Consider the following 11,873-nt stretch of genomic DNA (forward strand, 5'->3'; position numbering starts at 1 on the left):
TCAAAGCTTTTATTCTATCCTTATGTTTTCAGTTTTATTTATCTTTTAAGTTTTAGAAAATTTAAACATTGTTTAAAAGCTATTCTGTCTTAGCTAAGGTAGCACTAGCTGCTGTAACCGGTAAACCTTGAATTCTCAACGGCTTCACTCAGTAGAAGTTTAGTTCTTGTTTATGTCACTGTTTGCATTAGTGATCTATTGCTGCATAATAAATTACCCCAAAACATAGAGTCTTAAAACAAAAAATATTTATTATCTCACAATTTCTGTGGGTCAGGAATCCAAGCACAGCTTAGCTGGGTGCCACATGGATCAGATGTCTCACAGGCTTCATCAAGGTGTTGGCCAAGGCTGCAGTCATCTCAAGGCTTGTCTAGAGGAAGATCCCCTTCCACACTCACATGGCTGTCAGCAGGCTTCAGATCCTTGATGTGTGGGACTCACCATATGGCTCACAACATAACACAATTCACAGCATAACAACTTGCTTCCCCCAGAGCAAAGACTCCTAGGGAGAGATGGTGAGAGAAAGTGTCCAAGATGGAAGCCACAGTGTTTTTGTAATCTAATCTCAGAAGTGACATGCCATTGTATCTGCCATATTCTATTCATTAGAAGTGGACCAATAGGTCTAATCTGCACTCAAGAGGAAGGCACTATGCAAGGATGTGAATGCCAGGAGGTGAAGATGATTAGGAGCTGTGTCAGAGGTTGTCTACCACACAGTTTAATACGAGCTCATCTTCATTGGAGCTTTACCTTTGAGAACCCTCATCAGTCTGGGTTAGGAGTGGGTCCCCCAGAAAATATTTTTAATTAATTAATTAATTTATTTATTTATTTTAACATCTTTATTGGAGTATAACTGCTTTACAATGATGTGTTAATTTCTGCTTTATAACACAGTGAATCAGCTATACATATACATATATCCCCATATCTCCTCCCTCTTGCGTCTCCCTCCCACCCTCCCAATCCCACCCCTTTAGGTGGTCACAAAGCACTGAGCTGATCTCCCTGTGCCATGCGGCTGCTTCCCACTAGCTATCTATTTTACATTTGGTAGTATATATAAGTCCATGCCATCCTCTCACTTCGTCCCAGCTTACCCTTCCCCCTCCCCGTGTCTTCAAGTCCATTCTCTACGTCTGCATCTTTATTCCTGTCCTGCTCCTAGGTTCTTCAGAACCATTCAGAAAATATTTTAAAATTGCTTCTGTTCAACTATTCTCCGTCTGGGGCCTTTTTATGTTAATTTTTAATTTTTGGGGCGTCTGGCCCATGCAGACACTGAAGGCTGGGTCTGTGTGAAGACTAGCTTGTGGGTATAAATTCTTAGGAGATTTATCATCTTTCCCCTCTCCCCAGTGCCTAGACTACAGACTAGCTCCTTTGTCATCAGTCTGTGTTGATAATTGATTTTTCTAGTTTGTCTTTTCATCAAAGCTTTCCCCTTTTCTACTTTTATGCAGTTTCCCATTTCCAATTCCACACTTCGTGTGGGCCCAAGTGGGTGTTAAAATGTAAGCCCTTTGGTTACTGAGACCAGCAACCCCTGCCCCCGCCTCCCACCCTCCACTGGGCTGTTTGCAGCATTGGCTCACACAGTTAATATTCTGATTTTCCAGTCTCCTCTTTGCTTTTGTCTCCTGGGGACTTATCTCACTTTTTTGTGAGCTCAGTTAATGCATATAAAACGTTTGTTATATTTTATTAAGTGTTTTAGAATGTTTTAAAATGGGAGGGTTTTCCAAGATTATCTAAAACAAATGACATACGTAAAGTATACAGGATGCTGCCTTGTCCCCAGTTGGGCCCACTAACTCTAGTACAGACAATTTTCAGTTAGACCCAAACAAAGTATTTTCTTTTAAATATCCCACATCCTTGGAAATATTTACTGATTCTGAGTCTGGTTTGCAGAAAGGTTAAGGTTCTCATTTCCCAAGAGGATTCTTTGGCTTTGACTCTCCTGAAAGTGAGAGTTGGGGGGAGCAGGGTGGAAGGCAGTGTAGGGAAAATAGGAGAATTCACAGCACAATGTCACAATTTCATACTTGTAATACAGTAAAGATCAGCTCAGATGCAGTATTCCTCTGAGAGTCTATAAAAGTCTGCGTTTCCCTTAGGTCCTGGTCCCTTATTGGAAAGCCAGAAGCTCCTCTTGGGTAGTAGAGATGGAATATGTGTAGCTCCAGAGAGTTTCTCACCCTCCTCCTGTCTGCCTTGGATAGAATTGGTCATGGGACTAGCGTATGGTGGGGATTTCAAGAGCTTGAGAACCCTTGGGAAAGATGGGCCTTTGAGAGGGATTGTCACTGTGATTTAAGAACCTCTTGCTACTAATAATAGTAGTTAATGTTTATTGAGCACCTGCTATATGCCAGATATTATGCCTAGTGCTTTACACAGAGAAAAGGGCTGGAGATACAGATACAAGCCACAGAGTGAGATTCCTTCCATCCTTGGTGTCCAGACTTGAGACCGAAATGCTCTCTGCTAGGGTTAGATAAGCTTTCTTGTGCTTCAGAGGGACCCTCTGGGCTGGATTGGTTCTAGTTGTGGAGTATCTTGAGCCCTGCCTAGAAATACCAAGAGTTAAATCAGCTCCTGAGCTTCAGGTACCACCGGTGCTTGGTACCCCGGAGGTCAAGAGATAGGAAAATGAGAGGTAGACTCAAAAGGAGTTGTGAAAGTCACAGGTGCCACAGGAGTGCAGCTTGTGCCGGACAAACATGGGAGAACTTCACGTCTACAGGATCTTGGATTGATTTGTCCGTGGCCTGTGATTTCTGTACACTTGTAATGAAGTTCCTTTAGAAAAAGCTGCAGACAGTCTTTCATTTTAATTACTGGACCCATGTTGGAATCACTGAATCTCCAGCAAATTTGGCTCTGACCTTCAAAGCAGCCAAGGTGAAGAGAGGTTTATAGTTAGAGAACCCTGGGTTCAGATCCTTAGGGTGTGGACTGAGTTAATATAGGTTTAACAGGCTCTCCAGGACATTCTGATGCTCAGTTAGCCTGGCAGGAGAGACAGGAAAGTGGACACTTTAGTTTTCTCACTTACATGCTGGGCATCTTTGGCTAATTCCTCTGCCCTCTCTGAGCCTTAGTTTGCCTATCTGTAGAATAGGATGGAAATTCCTGCTCAATTTGAGGTAGACTCTAGTGATATAATGTCATATGCGCTTTGGGGGCCGAGTTTGGAAACACTGAGCTGCAATTTACACATGAGTCAAGCTATTCCTTTCTCTATGATGCCATGAATCTTTCCTGGGAGGTCACAAGATGCAGCCATGGGATACTTGCTGTCGCATTCACCATGTGGATGCTACTGAGGACCTTGTCCATGACTTCATCCAGTGGCCTCTACATAATCACCCATGGGGGAATTTCTCTTGGGCTCAGTGACAAGAATGGTGTGATTGTCATGAGTGGTGGCCTGGGTTTACGAGGTAGGCCCTGAGACCATCCCGTGGCACTGATTGAGGGCTCACCTGCACCAAGTGCCTCCCATGTTGTTCTTCGAGTCTCCTAAATAGCCCTGTGACGATGGTACCATTATCATTCCCATTTGACGGGTGATTAAACAGAGGCCCAAAACTTTAAATAACGTTCCCAGGCCACACTGCTAGGAGGTAGCAGAGCCAGCACTTGAGTCCAGCTGGGTCTCACAGCATAGCCCATGTGGGCAACCCAGAAGCTATACTCCTTGAAGCTGTGGGTGCTCTGAAGCTCAGGGTCAAATGTGCAACCATCCTGCGCTCTGGGTGTTGAGCTTACCACTGAACCACCTTCTTCCCTACCTTTATATTTTCTTTGTGTCCGTTTTCTCATATAAAGCAAATGAAGCTACAGCCGCTGGTATATTTAGTCTTAGTGCAGTGTTGTTATGTGACATGGTTCCATGAACAAAATTTTTGTTTTGCTTTTTCTTAGTTGCTTCAATTTTTTTTTAACACCATGGATTCTGCGTCACAAAATATCAAAACCAAAACCAAGAACCTCAGTCAGCAGTGGCTGAACTTTGCTCAGAGGATGAGGGCAGGGAAGGAACCGGCAGGCTGAGCCAGAACCCTAGTTAGTGGGCAGAAGGTGGGGGAAGGCTTGGAACACTTGAAGGATGATAATTTTTGCTCCGTTATGTACCCATTAATTTCCTTCCTGCCACATGATTTTATCTCTATAGGTTGCTTTCCATCATTTTTGTAATGCAGTTGGTCATAAATAATAAAATAAAAGTTGTCCTTCCCTACAGTACCCCACCCCCATACTTGGCAGGAGGGTGGCTGTCAGCTCTCTGGTCCTCTCCCCCCAGGGTCAGGTGAGAGAAACGTGAAGGGCTGGGACAGGTGGAGAGGAAGATGGGGTGGTCTGGAGGCACCCGAGCTAGGTGTCTGGGAGAGGCATGGGGGGGGGGTCGAGGGAGGAGTATTTAGAGGAAAGATTAGACCCCAAGGCTGGTCCCAAAGCACGCCTGGCTAGCAGCACAGGGCAGAGGTGCCTCCATCTTTCTTTGCAGGGGGTGAGGGTTTCTTTTAGTCCAAAGGCGTTAAGAGTCACACAGAGACACAGCTTCTGCAGAACTAGATATATTCCTAAGGCAAAGTGCCTCAGAGACGCCCCCATCCCATCTCAGCACCACGGTAACTGTCCTTCTGGCCCCTGTACCCAGCTCAGCGACGAGCTGAACCAGCAGTTGGAGGCCGTGTGCGGGTCCGTGTTTGGGGAGCTGGAGTCCCAGGCCGTGGACGCCCTGGACCTGCCCGGCTGTTTCCGCATGCGGAGCCACAGCTACCTCCGGGCCATCCAGGCCGGCTGCTCTCAAGACGATGACTGCCTGCCCCTCCTTGCTACCCCTGCCTCTGTCTCAGGGAGGCCCGGCTCCTGTGAGTACGCCCCCGCTGTCCCTGGCCCGGCCCTAGGTTGGAGAGCGATCTGGGTCCGGTTCTGGCCCTGGTCACGGCTCTGCTGTGTGACCTTGGGCAGATCGCTTGCCTCTCTGGGTCGGATGATGGGGAGAAGGATCCGTGGTTCTGTACACGTAGCAGCACGTGGAGTACGCGTGGCTGCTGGGTCCTGTGGTACCGCGTGGGTGTGGGGAGTGGCAGACACCTGCCAGGACGTGTTTCTCACCCTATGTGTCTTTGCGTTCCCTGGCCACAGCCTTCAACTTCAGAAAGGCCCCGCCCCCCATCCCACCGGGAAGCCAGGCCCCGCCCCGCATCTCCATCACCGCCCAGAGCAGCACCGACTCCGCCCATGAGAGCTTCACCGCGGCAGAGGGCCCAGCCCGGCGCTGCAGCTCCGCCGACGGGCTGGACGGCCCGGCCATGGGTGCGCGCACCCTGGAGTTGGCGCCGGTGTCACCCCGGGCCAGCCCCAAGCCCCCCACACTCATCATCAAGACCATTCCAGGCAGGGAGGAGCTGCGGAGCCTGGCGCGGCAGCGGAAGTGGCGACCGTCCATCGGGGTGCAGGTACGGAAGGAGGAGGCACCGAGGAAAGTTCAGGCCCTGTCCGGCTGAGGATGGATTGAGGGGGTCAGTGGGGCCTTCCGGATACATAGACCTTTTCCTCGCTTGCTCTTAGCTCGGTCATCGACGGGGCTGCTCCAAACAGCCCCAGCCCACGTCCTTGTCCCTCATCCTGGCACCATCACCCCTGGCGAGCGGAGAGCGGTGCCCAGAGGTTGGCACCTTGATGCATCTAACCTCCTGGGTCTCTCGTCTTGTTCAGGCAGATTGTCTTTTCAGGATCTGCCAGCTGGCTTGGGGCTCAGGCATCGCTTGCCCTTCTCCCTGGGAAGGGCCTGCGTCCCTCCGTCTAGCCCTGGCCACTGACTTCCCAATCCTGCCACCAGGTGGAGACTATCTCAGACTCGGACACGGAGAACAGGAGTCGAAGAGAGTTCCACTCCATCGGTGTACAGGTGGAAGAAGACAAGAGGTGGGTCCGAGTGGGGATATCTCAGGCTTTGCTGGGGGTGGGGTGGAGAATAGGAGAGAGGGATGCATAACGACCTCACTGGCCTGGGCTCCCTGCACACCCTTTCTTCCTGGTCCTGAGAACAAGCCCTTTGAATGGGGAGGTGTCAGAGCAGCCACGGAGGCTCTCCACGGAGATGTCACCAGGGCAGTCTAAAGTGAATTCTCCTTGTACCCGTACCTGTCCCAGGTGCTGTGAGGTGGACAGGAGAATACAGTGGTCCCGGGAACGGGGTAGTAGGGAGAAGTAGCAGGTAGGTGCAAAGCAGGCCTCTAGCAATTGTCCTTTATAGGGGATAACAGGATTTTTCCAATCCCTCGTTACTTCTCGTGGTGTACAAGTATGTGAACCCAAAAAGAAACAAATAAACATGAAGATTGCCTCTCAGGGGCCCCTGGCAGATATAATACTCCTCCCCACTCGGCTCATACAAGCATTTAACCAGTTGGGGGTATCTATAATATGCCTGAGTCTGTGGTGTACCAGAGAAATCAACAGCCACTATTCTGGCATTAGGTGGCCTCAGAAACATTGTTTCCTTAATTTCGAACTGAAAAATTAGCACTGAGAGCTCTGGAGGGAATACTGGGAGGAATCCCTCTGTTGTTGGCCTCCTATGGGAAGATGCTTTCTCTAATGGCCATGTGGCAGTGTCATAGTGGCCCATCTGCCCTCTGAGCTGCAGTGCTCCCAGGCCAGTGGCCCTAAGTGTGGTGTCTGGGAACCTGCCTGGGGCTGGCTGTAAGAGTTTCTTGGTAATCTGTGTTGCCCAGGCCATACCCCTTGAAGGAATAACACTAGAGTGCAAGTAGCAGTCCCTCACAACTGTGTTCCCGGTTGCCATTGTTGGGTTTTAGACCTTCCCTAAATTCCCCCAACTATTTCTGGGAACCCCTGGGAGCATCTTGTGTGTGTGTGTGTGTGTGTGTGTGTGTGTGTGTGTGTGTGCACCTGATCAAGACTTCTTGGGGTTCCTGCGGGGATTCATCACTTTTCTCTACTCTCACACTAGCTCCCTGCAGCTCCATATGCTCCTGAAGCTGTAAATGCCTCCATCGAGTGCGGCAAAAAGGCGCCCTTGTTGCCCCCATTGTTACTGAAAGCTACCGTCCTCCAAATTCTTAATATTCCACAAAGATCACAGAAAAGTAGCACTTTACGGTAAAGCTAATTCTGCAAGTCTACGACTTTAGTTCTTGAGAGGTGGGGTAGGAGTCATGGCTGGGTGCAGCTCTGTGTTCAGAACACTGCCCCCAGCTCTAATGCTGCCCCGTGGACCAGAAACCAAGCCCATGTGCCCCCATTTGCTCCCTCATGGGGCTTCTTGGTCCCTCATCCATATAGACCCCTGGGGGTCCCCCCATTCCTCCTAACAAGCCTGAATCCTGGGAAGAGTGCAGCAGGCATTCTACTGAGACTCAGACTGTATCAGCAACCTCTGTCATTCATTTGTGGATTGATTCATTCAGAAAATACTTATTAAGCATCTGTTAATAAGTATTATTAACACTTATTATGTCATAAGCATATGACAGCGCCTGTTAAATGCTCAGGGGAATGTGGAAGACATGACTCTTACCCTCGTAGAAGTTATGGCCTAGAAGGGAATCAAGGCAATGAATAAACAACCCACGAGTAAAAATATGATTACACACTGTGGTATAATAGGTAATGTGATATTAATGCAATTATGGTGGGAATATGAAAGAAAAAAGCAGGCGCTAAGAGAGAAGGGACTTCATTTAGGTTAAGCAGGTGACATTTAAGCTGAGACTTGAGGGTTGACTAGGAACACTCAGGTGATGGTCGGGGGAGGAAGCATTCCAGGAAGAGGGAATAGCATATGTGAAGGCACTGGGGCAGGAAAGAGTTTGACATGCATTGGGAACTGAAAGAAAATTCATGTGGCTGGTGTGGAACAGGACAGGACAGTGGTGAGGGAGTAGATTGGAGAATAGGTGGGGGCCAGGTCATGTACAGCATGGGCATGATAAAGAACTGGAATTTAATTCTAACTAATGAGTAGCCCTTAAAAGGTTAAAGAAGGAGTGTGGTATGATCTAATTTATGTTTACAAACGATCACTAGCTGCCGAGTGGAGAATGAATTTCAGGGAAGTAATGGTGGGTATGGGGAGGCTAGGAAGCAGGATTTTTTCATGATCCAGGAGAAAGGCATTATGGGCAATCTTATGTTGGGGATTTTTTTTTTTTTCCTGTTGGGCAGTACCAGTGTCTGGGAACACTATTAAGTTTTATATGTTGATTTTGTGTTCAGCAACCTTGCTGCTCTCTCTTATTAGGACCCAAAGTTTGTCTGAAAATCACGATGGGTTTTCTATATAGTCAGTTATATTTTCTGCAGATGAGGATATTTCTTTTAAATCTGTATTTTTAAAATTTCTTGCCCTTGTAATAGTGCATTGAAGAGGACTTCTAGTTTACTGTTGAGTGTAGCACTCTTATGTCCTTCCTGACATTAGTGAATATCTTTTAAGGCCCACTTATAAGTGTGATGATGTTTGCAACAGATTTTGATGGATACTATTGATCAGGTTAAGGAAATTCCCTTCTAGTCCTAGTTGGCTAAGAGCTTTTAATTTTTATTTTTTAATAAAAAATGAGAGTGGAATTTTATTGAGTGCTTTTCCAGAATCTACCTAGATGATCATAGATTTAATACTTTCATCTGTAATGTGGTGAATTATATTAATAGATTTTCCATGTTGACCCATTCTTTCATTCCTGGGATAAACCCCACTTGATCCCATTATCAGTTTGGATTAAGTTTGGCTGTAACAGGATCTCAATAGTGTCTTCAGTATATTTCTCTCTCACCAAGAAAAAAGAAAAAGGCTGGATGTAGAAGTTCAGTGTCAGGACCCCAGGCTCCTCCTGTCTTGCTGATCTTCTACCCTTTGTATATCACACATAACCAAGGAGCTGGTGCTCAAGCCCCAGCCATCCTGTCTGCATTGTGAGCAGCACCAAGAAGAAAGAGAGGAGGAGGATGCAGTCCTTCCTTTTAAAAAGACTTCCTGCGAGAATTCCCTGGCAGTCCAGTGGTCTAGGACTCGGCACTTTCACTGCCGTGGCCCAGGTTCAGTCCCTGGTCGGGGAACTAAAATCCCGCCAGCTGCACAGTGAGGCCAAAGGAAAAAAAAAAAAAAAAAAGATTTCCTGAAAGTTACACACAACACTTTCCCACATCATACTGGCTAAAAACTCATCCCATGGTGGCATCTAGCTGCAAGGGATGTGCTGTGGAATAGTCTCTTATTGGGAAGCAATGTGCAATGAGCAGAGCTGAAAATCAGGGTTCTTATGGCTAAACACAAAGAGAAGAATGGGAAATGGAACTCTGTTTTTGTCACAGTCTTGCTGTATTATTTTCATATAGGTTGCTGGATTTTTGAATAGCTATTATTTTATTTAAGATTTTTATATTTATGTTCATAAGTGATATCGGCCTACAATTTTGTTTTTATTGTTGTTATTCAGTTCAGGCATTAAGGTTATGCTAAACTCCTAAAATGAGTTTGGTAGCATTCTCTCTGTTCTGTTCTTTGCAACGATTTGTGTAAAGTAGGAATTATCTATTCCTTAAAGGTTTGGTAAAGGTTGCCTATAAAACTATCCAGGCCTTTTTGGGATAAGAGAAACTTTTTGAACTACAGCTTCAGTTTCTTTCATGGGTATTGATCTATTATGGTTTTATTTTTCTTCTTTTGATGATTTATATTCTTCTAAAAAATGGACCATTTAACAAAAATTGACAGTTTTCAAAATTTTTGGTACAAATATTCTTTCTCATGGTATTATAATTTTACACATTTTTATTATATTTATAGGTTATGCCCCCCTTTTTATTCCTAATACCACATGCTTATACCCTACCTCTCTTTTATGATTCATTTTGCTCAAGGTTTGTATATTTTATATCATTTTAATATATTTTTAAAATTATATTTTATTAATCTTATAAAAACTAGCTTTTGGTTTGGGTGAGCATCTCTATTGTTTCTCTTTTATCTTTAATATTTCCTTTCTTCCACTACTTCTCTGTTATTTTCTTTCTTCTACCATGTTTGATTTCTTTCAGCCTCTTGAACACTATTTCTTATTTTCTAACGTGTTTTTAAGGCTATAAATTCCCTTCTAACTACACTGCTGTATCTGCCTCTCATAAGTTTTGGGATGCAGTGTTTTCATCGTTCAGTTATAAATAGTTTGTAACTAACTTCCTTTAGGAAGTTCATCATAACTTCCTTTTTAACTTGTAAATTATTTAGAAGAATTTTTAATTTTTTAATTTTTTTTAGTTTGGAAATGTATTTTTTTGTTTGAGGGGCTCCTTTTCACTTTTGATTTCTAGATTTGCTATATTGTGGTCATAGAATGCATTCTGTATGATATTTATTCCTTAGAATTTGTCAAGGCTTCCTTCATCATATACACATATAGCATATATATGGTCAGACTTATAAATTGCATTTTTCAAATGTTTATCTTTGATTTTTTTTGGATGTCTGATCTAAGAGTTCTGAGTGAGGTGTTTTAAAAATGTCTCACCATGATTGTGAATGTGTCATTTTCCCTGGGAATTTTATTAATTTTTTCTTAATTTAAGAGAATGCTATTTAGTATTCAGGCTTATGATTGTTGTATCTTCTTGGTGGGTTGGCCCTTTTATCATTAAATAGGATGCTTTTCATCCTTACTATTGGTTTTTGCCTTGAAGTTGATTTTGCCTGATTTTATTGCTATGTCTGCTTTCTTTTGATTAATTTTCCATTATATCTTCTTCCATCCTTTGTCTTTCAGCCTTCCATAGCCTTATGTTTTAGATATGTTGCTTGTAAGCAGTATGGAGCTAGAGTTAAGTAGACCTATTTAATCCATGTACATATTTTTTGATTACTGATTTATTTGGCCTTATTTCTATCATCTCTTTAAAAATTTTCTACTGGACATGCTTTTTCTTTGCTTTCCTCCTCCCCTACTTTTCTGCCCTCTATTGAACCGATCAAGGTGACTTTATTTCTCTTGTTCCCTCCATCCCTCCAATGCTTTGGAAGTTTACGTTTTAGTAGTGATTTCCCTCAAATTTTAAACAAATATACTTAATTTCATATGTCTCTGATAAAGTCTAAAATTAGTTAGTATTTCTATCCTGAAATAGGCACAAAACAAGAACCTTGGAACACTTTAATTTCCTTCTTAAGTCCCTCCTCTCATTTTCCATGTTTTATATATACATATGTTTTAAATTCTTCCTTTATTGGTAAAAAGAAGAGTGATTCTACAAAGCAATCTCAAGGGCCATCAAAGTATGAAAGCCATCAGGTGTGTCTGGCAACAGGCAGCTTCCTCCTCCTTCAGGGCAGAGCCAGTGGTTCCCATGCCTTCCAGCCCTGAGTCAGCGCCACCCCCCCTTTTTTTTTTTAACATCTTTATTGGAGTATAATTGCTTTACAATGTTGTGTTAGTTTCTGCTGTATAACAAAGTGAATCAGCTATATGTATACATACATCCCCATATCCCCTCCCTCTTGCATCTCCCTCCCTATCCCACCCCTCTGGGTGGTCACAAAGCACCGAGCTGATCTCCCTGTGCTAGGTGGCTGCTTCCCCCTAACTATCTATTTTATATTTGGTAGTGTATATATGTCCATGCCACTCTCTTACTTCGTCCCAGCTTACCCTGCCCCTAGGTTCTTCAGAACCATTGGTTTTTTTTTTTTAGATTCCATATATTTGTGTTAGCGTACGGTATTTGTTTTTCTCTTTCTGACTTACTTCACTCTGTATGACAGACTGTAGGTCCATCCACCTCACTACAAATAACTCAGTTTCGTTTCTTTTTATGGCTGAGTAATATTC

General features: G+C 44.5%; 1 protein-coding gene across 1 annotated transcript in view; it reads left to right on the plus strand.

Annotated features, from left to right (window-relative positions):
• DLGAP3 (DLG associated protein 3) overlaps positions 1 to 11,873 on the plus strand; it is a 40,171-nt gene that overhangs the window by 14,788 nt on the left and 13,510 nt on the right. The window contains exons 5-7 of the mRNA XM_024125558.2: positions 4,679 to 4,892; positions 5,170 to 5,483; positions 5,867 to 5,952. Coding sequence (XP_023981326.1) covers positions 4,679 to 4,892; positions 5,170 to 5,483; positions 5,867 to 5,952 — 614 coding nt within the window. The remainder of the gene's footprint in view (positions 1 to 4,678; positions 4,893 to 5,169; positions 5,484 to 5,866; positions 5,953 to 11,873) is intronic.

This window comes from Physeter macrocephalus, chromosome 3 (genome assembly GCF_002837175.3).
Source record: "Physeter macrocephalus isolate SW-GA chromosome 3, ASM283717v5, whole genome shotgun sequence".
Taxonomy (NCBI): Eukaryota; Metazoa; Chordata; class Mammalia; order Artiodactyla; family Physeteridae; genus Physeter; species Physeter macrocephalus.